Source organism: Protopterus annectens, chromosome 1.part0 (assembly GCF_019279795.1).
Source record: "Protopterus annectens isolate FY-2018-M chromosome 1.part0, PAN1.0, whole genome shotgun sequence".
Taxonomy (NCBI): Eukaryota; Metazoa; Chordata; order Ceratodontiformes; family Protopteridae; genus Protopterus; species Protopterus annectens.
This window is the reverse complement of record NC_056725.1, coordinates 1,834,454,991-1,834,479,179: the sequence shown is the minus strand read 5'-3', so window position 1 is coordinate 1,834,479,179 and position 24,189 is coordinate 1,834,454,991. Positions and strand designations below refer to the sequence as shown.

The window sequence follows — 24,189 nt, the reverse complement described above, 5'->3', positions numbered from 1 at the left end:
ACATTCAATGGAATTAGCTTTAAATGAAGTAATATAGACACCTAATAGTATACTCTACTAAAGATAGCAAATAGGACAGAACCAGTCCTTCAAATAAACAGCAAAATGGAATCACAACCCATTCATTACAACAATAGCAGCAGGCATCAATAAAGTGAAAAGTGAAAATGAAATAAGTGCCAGAAAATAACTTGCAGACTCAGAATTCAAACAATGAAATAGTGAGACAATGAACCCAAAGTGTCCTTAGACAGAAAACAACCACCAATTTTGGACAGGAGAATCCCTTTATTAGTTGCTATTTGGGAAAGAGTATGACTTCTCAGGCTTGGAATCAGCACTTATTTGGAATATATTTTTATCGAGTTGCTACTACTTCAGAATCAGAGATCCTATACAATTTGCCAAACAAACAACAATTTTGTGATTGCATGGCACCACCATTAACGTGTGTGCTAAGGAGGACAATTTGCTGTTGTCAAATTCAGTAGTAGACTACATTAAAATCCATAAGGGTAGAATACCAATCTTATGTGTATTCTCTAGTTGTATATCCTGTTGTCATTCTGGAATAATATTGCAAACAGGTCTTAAAGGAGGACTGTCAGATTTCTGTTTTATATCATACACTGTCATGTTGCATTACTCACTATTTCCTACAGCATTGCATATATGACTTCTGCTCAGACTGGACTATACAGCAGTCTCTGGAATACATCTTCACTCAGTTGTGAATTACAAAGAAGTAAATATCTGAGATGTTTCAACAGATAAAGTAACACATGTGTGAACCAGGCCTACAATCAATAAAACTCTGTTTGCTGAGGTGAACTATTTGCTAACATCAAATTCAGCATTAAGCTGCATTGAAATCTCTAAGGGTTCAATTACAGTCTTAGGTGCTTTTTTATTGCCAAGTATACTTTTATCATTCCCTAAATGACATCTTGAAAGTATTACAGGGGGACTGACATATGAACATTTAATGACAGGTAACAAATGTAGGGTGTCAAATGCATTTTGCTATCATAGTCTGGCATGCTGCATTATTTTTGGCTTTCATTAGAAGTGCATATATGACTTCTGCTCAAGTTTGGCTGTATAACATCTCTTTGGAATACAACTGTAATGAAATGTCATTGCATCAGAAGTAGAAATCCTGAATATTTTACCAGAACAACATATTTGTGACCACAAACTTGGCAACATGAAACTCCAAGGGTTGAGTAGGATTATGATGATGTCAAATTCAGTACTTATTTCTGATTTTTTGTTAATGAGGATCACTTGTCTGTGATGGATAGTATTCCGTGGTGGTACAGCTGTAGCGTTGTTACCTCACAGCAAGAGGTTCTCTCGTTCGATTCTTGGCTTGGGAGTGCCTTCTGTGTGGAGTCTGCATGTCCTCCCCGTGGTTGGGTAGCGTTCGAAAGACATGCATGCGTAAATGGGCGTGCCTTTGTTGAAGTTTGGGCGTAGAGCTGGCACCTCGGTGTTTTGTAAAAATCTACTGCCAATTATTAGCGGACCGGAGTTCCGCTGTGGCGACCCCTTACCGGGAAAAAGCCGAAAGACAAACAACAACTTGTCTGTGATGGATCAAGGCTTGCTGCTTTGGAACACTACCTGGGTTTTATGATTTTTGGAAATTGTGACTAAGCTCAGAAATAATGTTTGAAGTTTTAAGACCACTAGTTTCTCTGTTTATTTTTTTTCAACTTCAGTACTACACTGCATTAAAATCCATATGAGCTAAACAGCTGCCTCAGGTGTGTTTTGTAGTGAGTATCCTGTTGTCATTCCCTGCAATTGTGAAAATGTCCCAAAGGATGCCTGATCCCATGGCATACAAGGATGTAACCCTGGCAACTACTCAGGTGTCTCATGTTTAGTTAGTGACAGAGATATTGAAAGGGTTAGGTGGAGTAGGATAGGCTTAAGAGGCCAATGGCAGCTTACCATGGGTAGGGTTGGGCATTTTGTCCTGCCACACTAGCAGCTCCTCTCATGTATGGACTATCAGCAGTGGAGTAAGCTAGGGCAGACTCATACCATTAAGTAGTATGTGTGCTGCTGAGCCTCGGATGACATGGGTATAGCCAAAGATATCCTTTTCCAACCATCCATTAATTGTGAGCCTGCTAGTCACCAATAGGAAAAGGTTGGTTGGGACTTTGATAGGACCGGTAAACTAGTCTGTTTCCTAATGTTCATCTCTTACTCCCAAGGGAATAAATGACCTGATTAGACCCTTGAATGGAATAAGTAGGCCAGAGAATACTCACCCAGTTTAGCAATCCCCAACTCAAACCTCAGGAACAAAAAAACTGATAGGGCACAGTTGAAGAGCCTCTGGGCAGGTCACGTGGAGATTACACAAAAGTGTTTCATAAGAAGTCTGACATATGACCTTTTACAAATAAGTATCGCATTTGAGATTTCATATGTATTTACCTGTCATAGTCTGGTGTGCTGCATTATCCTTGTTTTTTTGTTAGGAGTGTGCATGTTATAACTTCAGCTCAGGCTGAGCTATATAACACCTGCCCAGAATGTGTCTTTAGTGAGATGTAATTACATCAGAAGCACAATCCTATTTATTTCATGAGACAAAAAAAGTTGTGACCACAAACTTGACTTCTGTAAAACTTCAGGTAGTGATGGAAAACGTTGCTGATGTATAATTCAGCACTGAGTTGCACTGAAGTCCCTAATGGTTGTACAAGAATCATAGAAATGGAGTTGAGTATCTTGCTGTCAATATCTGAAGATTTTATACGCAAATCTCAAACTGTCAAACGGCAATTTACATACAGGAACCAAATGTAGGGTTTTGTGTGCCATTCACACAAAGGTATTTCCATAATGGTTATGTTCTTTACCTCAGAGATGTAAGGTACAGGGTTTGATTTTGACTTCTGGTTGTTGGCTAGGTTTGTAATAATCTGCAAACAGATAGCCTAGTATTTACCTATGAAGTTGTAATCTGGCATGCTGCATTAGTCTTGGTTTCCACTGGGTCAAGGATATTGGCTTTTTTACAGACTAGACTTTAAAGCACCTGTACAAAATATACCTCTAATGAACTCACCTTACATCAGAAGTAAAAATCCTAAATATGCCACCAAACAAATCAATATTTGTGTGATTGATACTTGACAATACAAAAACTCTAAGTGCAAAAGATGACAATTTGGTGATGTGAAATTCTTCATCAGTGTGGTGCACTGGAATGTTTAAAAGTAGAATAGCCACCATATATATTTTTTCAGCTTAATATCCTGCTTATTTAATGAAAGGTCAGCAAGGAAAACTCAGAAAAAGACTAGAATATGGGCTTTTATAGATAGGTTCAAAACACAAGATTTTGCAGGTCTTTCACTGTCATTTATCATGGTGAATTACACCCCATTTCCTATACTTGTAGATTTATGACTTCTGTTTGTTTAGTGGGGTATGCTCTCTCTCTCTCTCTCTATATATATATATATATATATATATATTGTCAAAACCTAGAAACTGCATTGGTTGACAGTTTCCTGAATACATAACAGCGAAATTTCTGAGAGGTCGAAACTGAATACATTGATACCCATAGTTCGATGTATTCGACATAGCAGGAGGTGAGATCCGTCATCCATGCTATGCACATTAACGTACTGTTACACTCTACAGTTAACAGTACATTGATTGTACAATTTTGTGGTTGTAGTCAACCCTGCTGCATGATAATTTTATATTTGCTTTATTTATTTTACCAGAGACTTCATAACTCATGTGTACTCTCACATTTACTTTTTTCAGTTTTTCATCTCATAAGATTCTCTATATCTATTCTACTCTTAATAAGATCTTTATTATGATGAGTTTGCTTCTCTCCATCTGTATACTTTATTCAGTTTGTCTAATATTAAATCTCTTAGCAATCTGCCCCTTAAGAGAGAATTTCTAATATAACATATAATTCTTACACAAATTAATCATGGAGTTCTTCAAACTCAGGGTCTGGCTTGATTCTTTAATGCATGAATCTGCTATATCTACTGCCCTCTTGGCAAATAAATGGGGAAAAATAGCAGATGATTTCACTGCTCATAGTATCACTAAAACCTTGATGTCATCACTGCAATAAGTTTTCTTTCTTCCTTTGAAAATGAAATGTATTATGAATTTTCATGACCATGTAACATGTTGTATCTTTTCATGGTCCATAGAAATTCTTTTTGCAGCAAAAGGGGAAAAGAAAGAATTCCTGGATCCACAGTTTCTAGTTTTAGCTAAATTACCTCAGCAACAGATAAATTCTCTCAAGTAAAATATAACCCAGCTTGTATTCCATTACTTCTGAAATCGTATAATTATTTGTGGCACATAGAAAAATTTTGTTTCTTAAGTTTTCTTTCCGTGTTACATTTGGTGCGTCAGGATGGCTGAAAGAATGAGATGGAAACCATTTGCATTTAGGCAATTTCATAACTGTATATTTCAGACTGTGCCACCATACAGGAGGTCAAATCACATGATACAGTTCTAGTACAATAGCAGTAATAAAGAATTTTATATCATAGTTAAATGTACGTATAATTATGAAACATAATTCACAAAAAATGTGAAATTAATTTTTGTTTCAAGTGACCAATGCCCCTACAACCCCAATAGGAGGCTGTGTCCCCACACCATTAACCCCCTACATATATATTCCTACTTGAAGGTTGCATCATCATTATCATCATCATCAGCTCCTTTTTCCCATTTTCTACATGGGATCGGGGTGTTGAAGGCTGCATTTCCCCAGAGAAGGGAATACTGTCAGAGGAGAACTCTGCTTTTAAGTTCTATTTAGTGTTACCTATGATGCAGACTTCTCTATGCGTCATTAATGTTGTGTTAACTTTCCACTGTCAACCTTTTGAATTTAATTTGCTGATCACTTAACAATGCAGTCACTTTTTCTATGAATAGGAAGTCTGACCCCACATAAGTTGGAGTCAGTGATCATAGACAATATTGGGAAACCATCCAATGATTCATTCTCTGTTATTTATTATGGGTGTAAAAGGTTGGAATTTGTATTACAGGTGAGAAGTCTGGAGGTGTAATTTGAACAAATATTGTTACTGAAAGAAGTCCATGATACATCAAAGAACCAATTTTTGCTGAAGTACAACCACTGAAAATATCTCAGGCTGCATTTTGCTGAAGAAGAATATTAAAAGGGTGCATGTGTCCACCCGCTTCAATATGACAGCTGCAATCCTGCCACAACTGAAATATTATAGCTGTGTGGTTGCAAAGACTTCCATTTTGTGCAGCCTTAGAGAATAGCTACATCCATGAAGATTATGTTTTTTTCCTCTTCTTCAATGTTATATGACTTTGCTTTGTAATATTTAAATACATGTATTGTGGAAGGTACACCTGCCACAAAGAACACTCAGGGGGAGTTGTACCCTACAAAATTAATATAAAAGAATAGTATTTAACTTATTTGATTGGTTGATCTAAATGCAAATAGAGTCACTGAGTTATTTTCAATAAGCTCAGTTTCAGTGCAAAGTGGTTCTACCAAGTGCTCACTCCCCAGTTAAAGACCCAAGTGTACTTTCATGTTTCAGAGTGTCCAGAGTAAACATAGGATTCTACCACCCAGTCTCTCTTGCATTTTTTTCTGTCTTCCTTAGTTATTGCTGTGATGATGTAAGGTATTGCCAGCTATGCCAGGAGAAGTAGGGCAATGGATGTACAGCATATGCCAGCACAGCTAGCTGGAATTTTGTAAGGCATTATATGTCATTTATATACCAAACTGATTTGTACAGATGCTTGTGTTGAAAAATGTATTTGTAAAGCTGCCCGTGTGAGAAATGTACCAACAGTGTGTCCTGCTGGACAGAAAAATAAATATACATGCATTATTGTAACTGTTTAAATGTATATGTTTTAACAGAGGATATTGGAAGAGCAGAGGTTAAGTTCAAACTTTGAAAGTGGTTTGAAATTAAATTACTTGGCTTAGGCCATAAAGATTGTATTTTACAGTTGTCAATGCAGCCAGAGGCAAAAAGTCTATACTAGGAAGCTTCATGCACTGTCTTTGGGGTGCACTAATTGCTACTCTGGAAGGGCGGAGGGTTGAAATTGTTTTATGACATTCCGGAGCTGCAGCAGATCTTAGCAAGGCTCTGTGTGTGTGTACTATTAACACATGTGCTAAATCCTAACAGTTTCTAGCCAATGGGGAAGCATGGGAACCAGAAGTCAGATGACCAGATGTATGTGATGTCATTCTGTAATCCATCACTAAAAATGATATTTTAATACTAGGTGAGACTGAAGTCTCATAGGAGTATGTTCCTTGGAACCTGACATAGAAGGATCTCTCACCTACTTCATCTTGCCTTGTTCTAGTAAGTAACCAGGGAATAATAATTCTTTAGGTCATTCAGGAAAATATAGTGAAATTAGTTAAGCATTGTTTTTCTGTAACCATGTGAACCTGCGTTATTTTTAATATTTCCTGTGATTGAATCTCTGGTGTTTATTGTAAATAGATATTTAGTATTTTCATGTTCTTTTATTATTTATTATTAAAATATTTAAACTTTTCATTGTGCTTGGTCCTTTAGAAAATATTTTAACCTTTAAGATTGTTTATATCTACTGGTGACACTATGGCCACTACTGAAAGCCTTGCTGTTTGGCCAACATTACCGTCTGTATTAATATTAATTTCACTCAGTATAACTGGGTAACCTAGCAAGACTCTCAGATTAACTGGCTTTGGAGTGTTTGATGGTGGTGTAACTACCTTATAGTCTGGCAGAAGGGGGGTGGGCATAGCTAGTAAATCTGTATAAGCCTTTCCCAGGTGTGTGCGTGTATGTGTGTGTGTGTGTGTGTGTGTGTGTGTGTGTGTGTGTGTGTGTGTGTGTGTGTGTGTGAAAATAAAATCTCAAAGAGTATGTGTGTCAGCTGCTTGGAGCAGGACATGAAGCACTGATTTTACAGAGACGGTGCTGGAGGACCCAACCCTACAGCTGTGCCAGTGGAAAGTCTCACTGGGGATCTGGACAGAGACAGAGGACCCAACCCCCAGACTGACCATGTTCCCTGTGTTCTCTTAAGGGAAACTGAGCTTGATGCAGAGACCTGCATCTTGAAATAGTGGGTGTATCTATTTTTGTTCCAAGTGAATGTCCGTCTCCAGTGCCAGTGGTGAGGATTCAGGCTCCTTGATTACTGGTCCAGAGTGGGGGAGTCGCAATTGCAATTGCTTTTACCTTGTGCTATGTAAATTTGAGCTCATGTACTTTCAGCATATAAAGAAGTCTGCAAGCAGGAAATTGACAAGTAAATAATTATGTTTACTTGTACATATTATCTTGAGTCTATAACCTTTCTACTGTGAAATCTGCAGTTGCTTTCAGTTACCACAATGCCATTTGTTTATGGTCCTTGTCTAACTTATTACAACTTGCACAGTTTGAATCAGTCTACCCAAGGAGTTCCTGATGTATGTTGTATTACTGTCCTAACTATTACATTACCACAGCTGGAGTCAGGCTGATGGAGATTCCCAGGAAGTGCTTGGAAACCTCTGGCAGTGTTTTCTCCCTCCTTTCTTTTTGCTTACCATGATATAATTTACATCCTTTTTGAAATTATTACCACCTTAGAACACATCTTATGACACTGATGCTTTTTTTACAACATCTTTTTGTGGACATTTGTTCTAAATTACCTATGTTGCTAATTGTTTTTAAGACTGCCCATGTTTATTTTTGAAAATCCTTCAATTATGAAAGAAAATTAATAAAGATCTGTAATTTGGGTGATGTTTCTGTTATGTGTGTGTGTGTGTGCGTGTGTGCGTGTGTGTGTGTGTGTGTGTGTGTGTGTGTGTGTGTGTGTGTGTGTGTGTGTGTGTGTGTGTGAGAGACAGAGTGGTGGTAGTAAGGAAGTACAGGGGCATCTCTGTGCATGAACCACTGTCTGTTATGTGCTGGCTTGACAGGAGAGATTCTTAACTTTATGAATCTGATTCCTGCCAAATCATGGGCCACAAAGATAGTGTGTGGCCTTTATATTGAACTGTGCACTGTGCCTGTGAATACCTGTGAATAGGTTCTACACTCACATGCACGCGCGTACACACACACACACACACACACACACACACACACACACACACACACACACACTCGTATGCGCACACACACACTTGTACATAAAATACCCTCAGAATAAAACTTCTGAGGTAATCAGTATTCATAGGGGTCACCTGCATGATATTTTTAATGTACTTTATAGTTGGTGGGTGGCTCATAAATATATCTGCAACTTATAAGATAACTTCCCCACCCCTATAACTCTGAAATATATTGATAGCATGAATATGATGCCCCTATATCTACTATATATAAAATATATACTGCATACTATATAATACTAATGGATGTGTTTAAATTTGTGTGGTTGTGGATTTATATGTCTGTAAATGTATTTTATTTTATTTTGTTTTGAATTTGTTAGCTTAGATGTTGCTCTGATCCAAGTGCACCATTTTCAGTCTCAACCTTGGAATACATACTCAAGGCAAACAACATAGGAAGGCAATTTGTGCAATTCATTGAAAAGCTGAGATGAATTAAAAGTGAACTCAAATACAACCACATTATTGTATGTGGGATGTTGGATTACTAATGACACACAGGTTAAGGCACATAGTGTAGCAAACATTCTCACAATTATTGTACACTATTTTATACATATTTTGTCTTGCTATGACAATCATATATACAGTGGATAAAACACTTACAGTATTTCTTTTAAAAAATCTCTGATCTGTCATTAAAGATATCTGAAGTAAAGAAAAGAGGGTGATGTGAAGGATGCAAAAATAGTGATATATTCAGCTTAGCCCAAGAGTGAAAAAGATGGAGAGTGTACAGAGAAACATACTGAAAGGAGAAATAGAGGGGGTATGGGGGTTAAATTGGATTTGTATGAGGTGCAAGTGGAAGAGCAGTTATATAATGATAGTATCTGAAATTTGGTATGAAGTCTGAGGTCAGAAGATGGACTTTGCTCTGTCAATTTTCTAACTCACGGTGGGTTATTTTGGTTAAAGCACTTGCATATTTATCTATATTTACCTAGTAGCACTCTCTAAATATAGAGCAGGATAGAATATAAGTCCAGTAATAGTGTACATTTTACATCTGTTATCTTTGTGTACCACAATAATGTTATCTACATCCTTGGTAAATCATGGTTTATCATCAAACCTATAAAATTCTCCTAAAAACACCATATTTATGCCACTCGGTAAATTTTAAATTAAAAGCTTACACACACTACTGAGATAAAGAGACAACACACCCTAACCAACCAAAGAAGTCTTCCAAACCATAATCTACACTTTTTATAAAGAAAAGGTAAAACAAAATACTTAACTGATTACAGACCAGACACATTTCTGGTTGTCATGAATCCCATTATGATTGCTTTGCTTTAACTTCCACAGCATTCTTCACCTTTAACATGACTCTTTAATATTTTTGCTCACATTCTAATGGCTATTTTAATATTGCACATTTACTACACAACTTATGACTTTGTTTTAATAGTCTTCACCCAATAAGAAACATTTGCTTTTTTATATTTTGGTTGTTTTCTTTCTTTCTTCTCCCACTGTCTTCTGTAACATATTTGAGTGTTTATTTATGTCCCTTAAGTATATAAAACCATATACACAGAAGCTGAAGCTAAGGTGTACTGACCTGGACTGTCCACCTTTGACAGAAGTGTAAATTGGCATGTATAACCTGAATGAGAAATTTGGTGGCCACGGTAGTGCAGCGGTTAGCATTGCTGCCTCACAGCAAGAGGTTTTCTGGTTTGATCCTTGGGTGGGGTGCTTTCTGTGTGGAGTTTGCATGTCCTCCCTGTGGTCACGTGGGTTTCCTCTGGGTGCTCCAGTTTCATCCCAAAGACATGCTGTAGGTGGATTGGACACTCTAAAATTGGTCCTAGGCGTGAGTGTGTGTATGTGTGTGCCTTCTGTGGAAGGTTGGGTGCCAGGCTTGCAACTCGACACTGTAAAACTCCACTGCCAATCATGAGCAGACAGGTGATCCGCTGTGGCGACCCCTAACTGGGAAGAAGAACCTGAATGAGAAATGTATGATTTTTTTTTCTTCATATGTCTTTGGATCCAGTTGTTGCTACAGAAATAGCTTGTTATCAAATAAATAAGGCAAAAACTATGTTTCTTATAAATAAATTATTGAGTAGACTTACACTAACCACGTGACACAGACATAACTTGTGTCACAACAGGAATCCCTGTGGTTGTATGCCTGTACATGGTTTCTAATTGCTTCCTTCTCCTTATGCTTTTCTAAGGGGTGCTATATGTATAAATGATGACGAGGCCAGAAAAGAAGTAGATCCAAAGGGACAGCCTGATGAGGAATCTGGATTAAGTGGATGCCCTAAACCAGATCCACCAGAAAATGGAGTTCTAAGGGTAAGAAACAAGCATAATTCTTTAACATCTTCTTTAAAAGATAGATATTTAAAATAAAGTGATGTCATTTGAAGCATAAATATATTTTTGAAAAAAAAACAAGAATTTTTGAAGATGATCACTTCATATATGATGACATAAAGCAACCAAGTTTATTGCAACAAGGCACATTTCTTAAGCTTACCAAAAATATTATATTTGTGTGAGTTCCAATGACTCAAGGAATGCAGAACTTTAGGGAAAATGCAAAAAATGTTATTTTCAAACTGTACATGCAACAGTGGCGATATTAGATAATATCTCAAAAAGAACATGAACTTCTGCATGAATATGTGAGGTTTCAGAAGCTTGAAACAGAACAGTTGATTGCCTAGCAGGGTAAACTGGATTAAAAGGATATCAACAGTAGGTCCGGAGGATATAGGTGTAGGGAAACCATGCTATAGGAACAGATAGTCACTTAAGTAGACAGTGAAAATGAAAATGTTGATATTAACAGTGGATGCTTTTATAAACAATAAAAGTAGTGAGTATGATAACAGGGGGAATTGGGGATGGGAAAAAATAGAAAAAAAATGTAATGTATGTCATATAGTAGCATGGAGCCTACCACAAGAAGAACATGAGAAATCCAACAAGTAAACAAGTATGTAGAACTAAGCCATTATAATACATATCTAACCACAGTTATAGAACAAGAGCAGGTTAGTAAAGTTGCTGCTGGTGGAGTTACTAAATGCTTTGGAATGGGGAAAGGGTAAGGTACCACAACCTCAACAACAAATTAAGTGAAAAGAATATAACATTTGTTTTGCTTAACCCCCCTGCATCCAAAGCAAAAATTATATCATGCTAAAAGACCTGAGACTCTCTGTGAGATAATACTTTTTAGGCTGAGCTCAGCCAGTGCATTCCCACACAAGCACTGACTAACTACCAGGAAAAAGTGCTTTGACTATAATTCTCAAATAGATTAAGAGATTAAGGAAATAAATGCATTAAATCGATACTTTAGTGTCACATATTCATAAGGAAAGGAATGATCAAAATAAAGTAGTCAGCATTATACAAATAAAGGTGACTTTATTCTTAAACCAGCAGCATAACAGTAAGTGCTTTTGTTTCTAGAAACTTCATCAGACTGTTAACAAACACCTAAAAGATAGCTTGTTTTATATTCACATTTAGTGTTCCTATTAAACAACTAAACAACAGCTATACAAGAGAAGAAATTATATTAGTTTAAAGCTTTAGCTTAAGTTTTAGGTTCCTTTTTTCTTAAAGCAGGTTTAATAACAATGGTTTCATTAAAAGACAGTCTTTTACTCTCATTAAATTAATAACTTGCCATTTATATTCTCTAAATTCTGATTAATTACTAAGGTCCAAATGCCTCTTGTCTGGAATAACATTAATCATGACCACAAAATTAAATCATTTGAAATTTTTTTCACTGTGGGAAGATTATCAAGAACATTATTAGTAAAATTAAATGACTACCTAAATAAATAAATACATAAACAAATAAACAGACAAACAAATACATGTTTTGTAGATTCATGTTTTCATTTATTCTCAGGTTTAGTTTGCATGCAGTCTTCTTTATATAAAATGCAGAACAAATATCACAAGCTGCTATGTAGACTATACCCATGGAATCATAGCAATAAATGAAGGGCATTTTTTAGAGGAATATAAAAAAGCCACTTATTAATGAACATACAAATGTCGCATTTGTTGTAGAGAAAGACATTATTTTCTTTTTATATCAGTATCTGTCTACATATGAGGTTGTTCCAAAATATTTTAATATAGTTTGCCTCTTTGTAGATAAAACATGGGTTCTCACCAACAGATTTTCTTAATTCCTTAGTACCTATTAGTATGCTTCAAGTTTTTGAACAATGTGCCTTATTACTTGGCTATATAGACTACAGACAGAATTCATAAATGTACCGTGATGTGTATACTTTCATGTATGCATCATGGTAACCTTTTTGAATTCATAAACAGCCCTAACATCGTGCTACATTGTGCTCTAGCATGAAGATGTGCACATAGTGTAGGGCTGGCTCTGTGACCATGCAGTTTGCTAATGAGGCAGTCTGGAAGAGAGGCATATGCTAATTAGCCATGTCTTCTCTCTCCCATCTACATACCAAGCAATTCAGGAAATCACACAGATGTGTAGATCAGCATAACCAGACCCACAACACTGCAGTAGTGAACACAGCCAAAATGATATGTTTGTTTATTAACAATTAATTATAGTACAGGGATCAGAGGGTGGGGGAAGCACTAGATGCCAGTAAAATCCACAGTTATGCTATAATGGCACCAGCAGCAGTACAGGGGTTGGGGGGGAGGGAACCACTAGACATCAGGAAAACTATGATTGTGCCACAGCAGCACAAACAGTAGTACAGGGATTGGGTGGAAGGAAAACAATAGCCCTCAGGGATACTACATGTGTATCTTAGTGGCACTTAGTATGAAAATCGGGGGGGGGGGGCACTAGCCACCAGGGAGTACTGTACCACTCTTTTGCCTTAACAGTATTTACTGTAGTACACCAAATGAGGGGGAACAACTCTGGGACAGTTACAAGACTGTGGTGTGTGTGTGTGTGTGTGTGTGTGTGTGTGTGTGTGTGTGTGTGTGTGTGTGTGTGTGTGTGTGTGTGTGAATGAATGAGGGATGCTTATGGCTACACTATGTGGCTTAGGGCTACAGATGTAGCAGTTACCTACCATGACATGCAGATCTGCATGGTGCTGTAGTAATTGTGATTCAGAGACATGCAAATTAGTTGATGCTGAGCTTTTTCCTCAGAGCAGCTAACATGCTTCCGAATTGCAAAATACTGCATCATTGGAGAAGGGCCTTATGACTTACACTAGGCCTTTTCATGAATCCCCTGATATATGTAATAACCATGGCCAACATGCTCTTGTTTTGCTCTCACAGGTATTTGTTTATTTCATCAATAATAAGTGGGCACACCTACTTCTTAATTAATTTATTATCATATGATAACTGGGTAGGTAGGATAGTCACCAGACCCTTTTCAGCCATGACCTGGGCCCATAAGGGCAACAGTTTAGTATATCAAATATTCGGGTCTATATTATATCCTTGAAGAGATGTTCCATCGGACGTGTCTTCATTAACCCTTAAAACGTGAACTGTCATTACAGTGAACAACCACATCAGCAATTTATTTTCCTGGGAAAGAAATTGCTTGCCTAAAAATAAGAGCACATTACTACAAACATTACAAAGTGGGGGGCTTCACCCCCCCCACACCTCCCAACGGGAGGGGCTGTGCCCCACACACACACACACACACACACACACACACACACACACACACACACACACACACACCCTAACTAAATATACCAACTCTGAGATCGCACTACAGTGGGGAAAATGGCAAACTAAAAGGGTGGCTAAGTGATTTCTTTCCCAGGGAAAGAAATTGCTGATGTGGCCATTTGCTATTATGACAGTTTGCTTTTTAAGGGTCAATAAAGAGGCTTTCGATGGAACGCCTCTTCAAGGATATAATATAGACCCCAAATATTCAGAGGTATCATACTAGTCAGAAAACCAAACTATTTACAATGCAGATGCAGATTTACAACAGATACTTTGATTAAACAAATATTTATAATGCAGATTTAGAAACAACATCTTGAATGTACAGAATTCAGAAGTCACATTTTCCTTCATTAGAGGGTTTGCAGAGAATAATGGTAAATAATTTGTGCATTACAATTCCTCTTTGTGCATTAACTGCTGTGTACATATCCTCAGTCATATTATTTTTTAACTTTTTGGCCCCTGGAACCTCAAAGTACCAGCCCAGCACCCTTTTCACCGCATCCACAATGGGCTACCAGCCATCCTCCTACCCTTCCCCCAGACAGACTACTCCTGTATTGCTGGGGCCAGCTGGGGCTCCTAAGAGCATCCTGGGGACTTGCTGTCTCTGCTTCCATCTGGGGGTGGTTCTTTTTTTAAATGCCATGCCCACTACCTTTCTCTATCACCCCCCCCCCCATGCTCATTGACAGCCTTCTTTGGACCATACTTCCCCTTAAGGAGCTTCATTGATAAGTATTGTCCCACCAGGAGGAACTGCTAACTGAACCCAGGTTTCCTAGACTTCAGTCAGGGCCTTATCCCGCTATGCCACCAAATCGACATATCTTCAGTCACAGTATGAGAATGACCTATTTGCTGGTATCCATGACATAACTCCATAAATGTAGTCTGAAAACTGATATCATCAGTGGTGAGATAAGAAATTCCAACAAACTGTGGCTGTATATGCATACTAGATATAATAACAGTGTAGTCTGAAAACTACTAACAGTCTCTTTCTTAACAGTACTCAAATCCAAAATATTAATATTGGAAAGATGCACATATTATGTAATATGCTCTGTATCCCAGCCATGTTTCCAAGGCCCGGAACTCTTTCCCACCCCCTATTAGATTAACTGAAAAAGCCATACACCTTCAAAGCTAAACTAAAACAAGTTCTCTTTAACTCTTGGCTATGCTGCTGTTACACTCAGGATAAGATTGCCAACTGTCACTATCATTGTAACAAGTGCTGTACTTAAAACTCTGTTGGATCACCATAGTTCTGAAACTGTAATATTGTTTAAACACTCCTACAATGTGCTATTCCTGATATGTATTAAGTGTATTCAGGAGCCATTTTGTTTCACGTCTTACTATTATGCACAAATGTATAATGTCTTATGTAGTACTATTACATGCATATAATGTCTTAGTTATTTGCATAGAATGTGAAAACGTAACAGTAGAATGTATTGTTCTTTAACTTTATGTATATGGAGCTTTTCTTGCTAGGCCTTCACTGAAAAAGGGCCTTATACCCAGCTGAAATGTCCCAGTAAACAAAAACAGAATAAATAAAATAAATACATAAAAAATGTAAAGTGTTGGAAGTGTGATGAAGATATGCAAAGAGATTCTGTAATTGTGGCACTGAACTTGTCCAAATAATACAAATGCTATCTATGAAAGATAAAAATGCAGTATATTTGCATAAAACTCTTAACATGCATATCAATTTTTCTTTCCAATATGCCATATAATAGTTGTCATAGCTGAAAGCCATGTCTACCTCTATTGCTGTTCCACAAAGCTGTTTAAAATGTTAATCCTCAAACTCAACATTTCTGACCCTGACAATTCTCCTTTTGCCCCCCCCCCCCATTTCTGTTGTTTCTGTTTTATGTGGTCCTTTCTATCTAACCACTGAAGTTATTCATAGCTTGTTTTTTTCCTTAGTCACATTCTTGGTTGAATCCAGTTTGCTCCCTGAACCTCTGATGTTCTCATTTTCTTTCTTCTTTCGACTTTTTCCCAGTTAGGGGTCACCACAGTGGATCAGCTGTGTACTCATGATTGGCAGTGGAGTTTTACAGTGTTGAGTTGCCAGCCCAGCACCCAACCTTCCACAGAAGACACACACACACCCACACACACACCCACCTAGGGCCAATTTAGAGTGGCCAGTCCACCTACAGCATGTCTTTGGGAGGAAACCAGAGCACCCAGAGGAAACCCACGCGACCACAGGGAGGACATGCAGACTCTGCACAGAAGGCATCCCATCCAAGGATCGAACCAGGGAACCTCTTGCTGTGAGGCACAATGCTAACCACTGCACCACCGTGGCTGCCCATAATGTTCTCATTTTCCTACTGTGGTTATTTCTATTTCTGACTATGGATTTCGCAAGGGACAGCTTGCACCTGTCATCCCTGGGCTTCCGGATATTGGCAAAGGCTCTTGCCACCCCCATAGTGCCTTTTTTAGGCAAGGCTCAAATGATAAACCTACCACCCTAGAAAACAAAAATGGAGAATAACTAAGGGTAATACTGCTCAATGCCAGAAGTCTAAACCTCAAGATGCATGCCCTCGAATCCTTCCTCAGTATGGAGAACATCGATGTCTGTGCAGTGACTGAAACCTGGTTCAAGGCTCCTGAGAGCACCCCAGCACTATCAGGTTATACCTCATATCATGCGTTCCGGCCCCAAAATCCTGACCGAACCACAAACGGAGGGGGAGTATCCATATTCATAAAGGATACCCACACCTCCAGGTTAGTGGCAACGCACGAAGCATCGGAGACCATCCAGGTGCAATTAACCATAGGTAAAACTGCCCTACAGTTTGTAGCATGCTACAGACCACCTTCTCAAATTCAGGAAACCCACACAGCCTTCCTGAAGACACTGGAGAGTATGAATGTCTCTCCAAACACCATCATATTGGGTGACTTCAACTACCCAAACATAGACTGGGAACATTACTCAAGCCCCAACACCCTAGCCCAAAGGTTCCTGGAGTTCATAAACTCAAATGCTATGGAACAACTAGTCACCATTCCCACAAGAGGAGAAAATATACTAGACCTGATCATCACAAACATGGGGTCAAAATGCTCCACACCGGAAGTATATCCCTCATTGGTGAGATCAGACCATAAATTAATCTCATTGGAGATCCACATCCCGCCCCCACCCCAGCAAAAAAGACCACAGTGAAGAACTTCTCAAAAGCAAACTTCACACTTCTTAAGACTGGAGTGGTATCCTTCAAAGCTCCCGAGCCAGTGGAAACCACAACCCACGCTGCTGAAACCCTTACAAATGCCTTCTACAAGCACCTCCAGGAATGTATGGATCAAGCAATCCCTAATAAAATCAAGACCCTTTCCACCAAAGGCAGGCGCCCGGTCTGGTGGACCCCAGCCATAAACAAACTCTACAACAAGAGGAGAAAGCTACTACATGACAGAGCAAAATCCCTAAAAGGGAAGGCATCTCTGATCAATACTAGCAAAATACTACGATCAATCATAAAATCATCCAAGGCCAACTTTGAGAGAAAAATCGCTAATGACACAAAAGACAATCATAAGGCCTTCTTTAGCTATGTTAGAAACCTGGGTGGAAACTCCCAGATATGCTCAGAATTAGTCCAAAATGATAAAAAAATCACTGAACCCACAGACATTGCCAACATACTGGCAGACAGGTTCAGTGCAAATTTCTCCCCTCCCTCCCCTCCAAAAGGAGAAATATCTATCCCACCAGAGTCTAGCCTCCCAAACATCTCAGATGCCCAGGTGAGAGCTGCTCTCTCTAAAGCAAAAAACACAGCATCAATGTGACCAGACAGTGTCCCCAGCTGTGTGCTACATGAACTCAATGAGGAACTAAACCCACACATAAGGCTGCTGTTTAATCTTAGCCTTACTACAGGATACGTACCCAAAGAATGGCGTACGGCAACTGTGGTCCCACTCCACAAAGGCGGTGCTTCTATGGACCCTGGAAATTACCGCCCCATAAGCTTGACGAGCCTTGTCTGCAAAGCTATGGAGAGGATCATAATGGAACTCATAAATAAAGACATTGGGGACCTACAGACACTGGATCCTACCCAATTTGGCTTTGTCAAGGGCAGATCCTGCCTCTTGAACTTGGTCGACTTTTTTGAAATAGTCACTAAGGCCATTGATGAGGGTAAGGCAGTTCACACAGCCTACCTTGACCTAGCAAAAGCATTCGACACAATACCCCAATCGGGCATCATAGAAAAGCTCACCAGCTTAGATGTAAACCCATATGTCACAAGATGGGTTGCAAACTGGCTCAAGGACAGAACACACAGGGTTAGAGTTGCTGGTGCCATGTCAGACTCTAAGCCGGTCACGAGCGGTGTCCCACAGGGCTCAGTCCTGGGCCCCCTCTTGTTCGGCATTTATTTTTCTGAAGTGCAGGCAAACATAGGGGGATTGTGGCTGACAAAATTTGCAGATGACTGCAAACTGGGCACCATAATTGACACTCCATCAGACATAGACATCCTCCAGAGAGGTCTCATAGAAATGGATAACTGGTGTCAGAGCCATGGCCTTAAGCTAAATGCCAAAAAATGTATAGTCATACCCTTTGGGAAAAACAAGGTAACCCCTAATTACCACATAGGTGGTAATCCATTAAACATGGAAGAAGTTATCAGGGACCTGGGGACCCAAGTTGACAGTAACCTCTCTTTTGACACTCACAATGCCAAAGTGGTTAGGAAGACCTTCTACATTGCCCACCTGATCATGAAGGGATTCACATCCAGATCAGGAGAGGTCATTGTACCCCTGTACTCTTCACTTATCAGACCAATGATTGAGTACAACGCCCCATTCGGAATGTATCTTACCCGACACCTGCAGCAGTTGGAAAGACCCCACAAGTTCCTCACCAAAAGGATAAAGGGGCTCAAACATATGTCATACGATGCCCGACTGAAGAAACTCCCGCTCTATTCAGTCGCATACCGTCTGCTCAGAGGTGATCTGTGCCTGACATACAAGGCCATGTCCAACCCGGAATTAATGGACATGCTCCACCTCAAAAAATCCAAATCCACCAGAGCCACGAGAGCAAGAGACTTAAACCTCAACACGGATATAAATAGGATGTGCTGGAGGGACAGATTCATCACCCAGAGACTCCCTACACTATGGAACAGAATCCCAGTCCATGTGAGGCAGAGCCCCTCACTGACTCTGTTCAAGAGAAATCTTGACGAGTGGATGGGAGATCGTAGGTTTACCCCGGGAATCATCTCTGTGTCACTGCTGGACAGAGGCACAGCAAACTAATGGGTATAGTATTCTCATCCTAAGGGGTGGTGAAAGCCACACACACTCTGGCTAGGCTTATAAATGCCCTAGGGCAAATAGCCTGGTATGAACCTATGAACCTATGAACCTATGACATTTCACTTATCTATCTCTGCATAATCTTCTACTTGTTTTCTTCTCCCCCACTTTGTTTAGGCTGTCAGTCCCTTGTTACTAGATTATTCCATAGCATGTTTGTAGTATTTATTACTGCATCATTCTTTTGTTTTTTTTTGCTTTGCTAAACATCTATTGAGCAGATAAAAGAGATCAAAGAGTTTGCTCTGAAAAACAAAGATGTCATTTCAGCTGTCTAGAAGAACCAACCTAATAAATCATAATATTATTATACCTCTGAGTGAAAAAATAAAAAAAGCCTTAAAGAATTCTAGAGGCACAATAAGTAGTTAATAGAGAAGAGGTTACAAAATACAACATCCGAGGTGATAGTGGAATCTCATTGTGCCTGGAACTGTCGAGCTGTTATGGTGCCAATGCTTGGTACCTAAAGTAGCAGAATTTTTGGTGTACTGTTCTCCATCACAATTATAAATGGACAGAATTCAAATTTGGTGACTTAAAGGCATCACTATTAAGGGGCAAACCTGATTATGGCATGACTACAGAAAAGTTTAAAACAAAATGCCCATAGAGACAATGACTTGACTTTCCAAAGGTACTCTATATGTAGATCAAATAGTACAGAAGATCAAGTAATGCAGATGGGTGGGGGAAATGTTTACAGCACTAAGAAACCTGGCAAGTGTAAAAGATGCTAAAGTCTAAGTATCCAAATGGATGTTCAACAGGTTACTAATTTGCAGCTGAGGGACAAACTCTCTGAGCACAACTTGGTGACGTTAAGCTCTCCCATCACTGTTTTCCACAGGTGCACACTAATCCCGTTGTCATGTTTGAGTGATCATGGTGCTGTTATTATTGTACATTTTGTTTTAAACTTTTCTGTAGTTATGCCATAATTAGTTTTGTCCCTTAAGAGTGAAGAACTTATGTGGCAACTAAGGATAAACTCTTTTAGAAAGTCTAGACTAAACTATTATTGCTCACTGAAAAGTGTACTAGAGATAAGAAAGTTGCCCCATTGTTTACAAGAATGAAGGTGTGAACTTTATTTATTTGCATTTATTTGTTATTTGTAATTATCAACAATTGTATTATCTGTTAACTTTGTAAATGTAATTTTAAAATTTAATATTATGGTAGTGGCTTATTAATTATTAATTTTGTTTTAGCGGATACATTTGTATACAAATATATGATCTGTCTATAATAACCATTTTTTTTAATATTTATTTTTTTTTATTCTAGCTATATCTTCATTTTGTACTGTTATTAGAATCAGGACACATTCACATGACACTTTCTCCCATTTTTATAACTAGGACTTTTGATTACAGCAGATCAGCATTAGAGCAGTATGTGCATATTCCGCAGATGTCATGAAATGTTATTAATTCTTATTTATAACTTTTTAGTGCAAATATGGACAGCTTTAATAGTAACACTCATATTAGTGAGAGGATGAATGCTACTTATTTTAGCTGGCTCAGATAGATTAACTTCTGAATATTTTAAATGGTAAAGCCAAGCAGTGTGCCAACAAGGTAGACCACGACCATGTAAAACACAAATACCTAGTAAAGAATTGCCCAGACAACAAGCTGTAGTAGGACAAGTTTAATGGCTTCACAGATAAAAACTCAGTATAAAAAATAAAAAAACTCCAGTCAAGCACTTTCATCCGTAAAAATTCAAGACTTCATCAGAACAACATACACAGAGTTACAAGTAGTTTAAGGAGTGAAAAAACACCACCACCCATTAACTGAAATTAGTGACATCATCACTACTTAAAGGTCCAGTATGATTAAAAATCAGGAACTAAAACAATCATGTTAAAATAGTAGATTTAGATTTCAAAATAGGCATTAAGTAACAGCAATCATTAATACCTGGACTCGTATTGGCATTTATAGGTTCATAGATTCATAGGTGTGTACTACGCTAGTGGCCATGGATCCTTTACAAGCCTAGCCCATAGGATTACCCTGGCATCATGCCACCTGACCTTAGTTCCCAGTGCCTCTGTTGAGTAGAGCCACTGGAATGATCCCCGGGGTGAATTTTCTATTTCCTATCCATTCATCAAAGTTTCTCTTGAAGAGGGCTAGTGGGGTGCTCTGTTTGATATGTATGGGAAGTCTATTCCAAAGCATGGGCAGTCTCTGGGTTATGAACCTGTCCCACCATCCCTCCAGCTTGTTCTGTTGATTGTGGTAATGAGGTTGAGGTCTCTGGAGCATGTGGTGCGGAGGGATTGGGATTTCTTTAGATGTAGTATTTCTAACAGAGCTGGGTCAGACATGGCTTTGTAAGCTAAGCAGACATCGCCTCTAAGTAGGCGATATGAGACAGAAAATAGTTGGAGTTATTTGAGTCTGTCCATATAGGACAAGTGTTTAAGGCCTAGGATCCTCTTTGTGAGGTACTTTTGTGGCCTCTCCAGTTGTTTCAGGTGTCTAGTGAGGTACATGCCAAATGGGGCATTGTACTCGATGATTGGCCTAATGAGGGAAGAGTAGAGGGAGACAATGACCTCTTTCTTCCTGGATACAAAACCCTTAGTAATGAGATGTGCCACACAGAAAGACTTTCTGACCACAGTGGCAATGTGGTGGTCAAAAGACAGGTTGCTGTCAACCTGTGTTCCCAGATCTCTTATAACGCCTTCTGTGTTCAGTGGACTACCATCGATGTGGTAATTCATGGGAACTGGGTTTTTGCAAAAAGGGGATGATGACAGATTTTTTGGCATTGAGCTTAAGGCCATAGTTCTGAAACTAGTCGTTGGTCTCAGTGAGGTCTTTCTGTAGGATGTCAACATCACTTGGGGAGTTAATAATATCTCCTAACTTGCAATCGTCTGTGAACTTTGTCAGCCAGAGTCCCTTCCTGTTGGCCTGGACTTCAGAGAAGAAGATACCAAACAGGAGAGGACCCAGGACTGAACCCTATGGGACTCCACTCGTGTCTGGTCGGCAGTCTGACTTGGAGTCAGCCACTTTCACACTGTGGGTTCTATCTGTGAGCCAATTTGCAACCAACCTAGAGATATAGGGGTTGATCCCTAGCTTAGTGAGTTTTGCTATGATTTCAAAGTGGGGAATGGTATCAAAGGTCTTGGCCAGGTCAAGGTGGGCTATATGAACCACCTTGCTGTCAACCACAGCTCTTGTGACTGACTCAAAGAAGTTGACCAGGTTGAGCAGGCATGATCTACTCTTCACAAAACCAAATTGTGTGGGATCCAGAGTTTGGAGATCCCCTACATCCTTGTTTACTAGGTCTATGATGTTGCATTCCATAACTTTGCATATGGGGCGATAGTTCCCAGGGTCTGTAGTCACTCCTCCTTAGTGGAGAGGGATGACTGTAGCAGTGCCCCATTTGGTAGGGACAAAGCCTGAGGTGAGGCTGTGATTGAACAGGGCACACAGGTGAGGTGCCAGTTCACCCTGTAGTTCATGTAGAACACAGCCAGGGATATTGTCAGGTCCCCACAGAAGCTGTATTCTTGGCCTTGGACAGTGCTGTTTTAACCTGTGCAGCAGTAATACTGAGTGCCTGGCAATCTACTGGTATTGTGATTGGTTCTTTGGTGGAGGAGAGAGGGGTAAAGTTGGCACTGAATCTGTCGGCCAGTATATTGCCAATATCTGTTGGCTTGTTATAGGAGGTACCATTGTGCAGTAGCTCAGAGCAAAGCTGGGTATTGCCATGGAGATTCTTTATATAACTAAAGAAGGCCTTGTGGTTGTCTTTATTACCTGCTGCAATTCTGTTTTCATAGCTAGCTTTAGAGGATTTGATGAGGGATCTCAACTTTTTGTTGAAGCTAATAAGGGAGTTTTTCCAGTCTTGGGAGTTCACCTTATTCTGCATCAGTTTTCTCCTTCTGTTGTAGAGTTTGTTTATGGCAGGGGACCACCAGATTTGCTTCCTTTTTTTTGGAGGAGACCGTCTTGGTTCTATTGGGTATGGCGAGATCCATCCATTTGTGTACGTGTTCGTACAGTGCATTGGTGTATGATTCAGCGGTCATGCAACTATTCTTCATTTGCATGGGTGCTGTGAAGTTAGCCATCTCTGTTTTTAGGAGCTTAATATTAGCTTTGGAGAAGTTTTTTGTGGTGGTTACCTTTGCGGGAGTGGGGGGGTGGGAGGGATGTGGATTTCCAAGGTGATTAGTTTGTTGTCAGATCTAACCAGGGAGGAGTTAACTACTAGTGTAGAGCAACGGTTGCCATGTTAGTAATGATCAGGTCAAAGATGTTTTACCTATAGTGGAGGTAAGAACGAGCTGGTCCAGGGCATTGGAATTAATGAATTCCAGGAAACATTGGGCAAGTGTATTGCTACATGAGTAGTTTTCCCAGTTAATGGAGGGGTAGTTGAAGTCACCCAGTATGAGAGTGTTAAGTTGGACCCTAATATTCTCCAGGGTATTTTGAAATGTGGAGTGTGAGTCTTGGGACATGATTGGCTATGACCTGAATCGCTGTCTTACCCAATGTTAGCTGCACCTGAAGTATCTCTGATGCGTTATGTTGGGCTACCAGTCTAGAGGTGTGCACATCCCTTATGAATATGGAAACACTACTGCCTTTGGAGCTTTGGGACAAGTTCTGGGGCCAAAAGGTGAGGAATGAGTTATAGCCTGGTAGTGCAGGGGTGCTTTCTGCTGCCTTGAACCAGGTCTCTGTTACAGTACAAATGTCGATGTTCTCCATTTTAAGGAGTGCTTCGAGTGAGTGCATTTTGAGATTTAGACTTCTAGCATTGAGCAGCATGACCCTCAGCTTGCATTTTTTGTAGCTGTTATGCTGGTAATTTGG

General features: G+C 39.4%; 1 protein-coding gene across 2 annotated transcripts in view; it reads left to right on the top strand.

The window, feature by feature from the left end:
• The window catches only part of C6 (complement C6), a 745,556-nt gene that overhangs the window by 638,632 nt on the left and 82,735 nt on the right, over positions 1-24,189 (top strand). For both annotated transcript variants that reach the window (XM_044069804.1, XM_044069796.1), the window contains exon 13: positions 10,408-10,531. In XM_044069804.1, the coding sequence (XP_043925739.1) occupies positions 10,408-10,531 (124 nt within the window). The remainder of the gene's footprint in view (positions 1-10,407; positions 10,532-24,189) is intronic.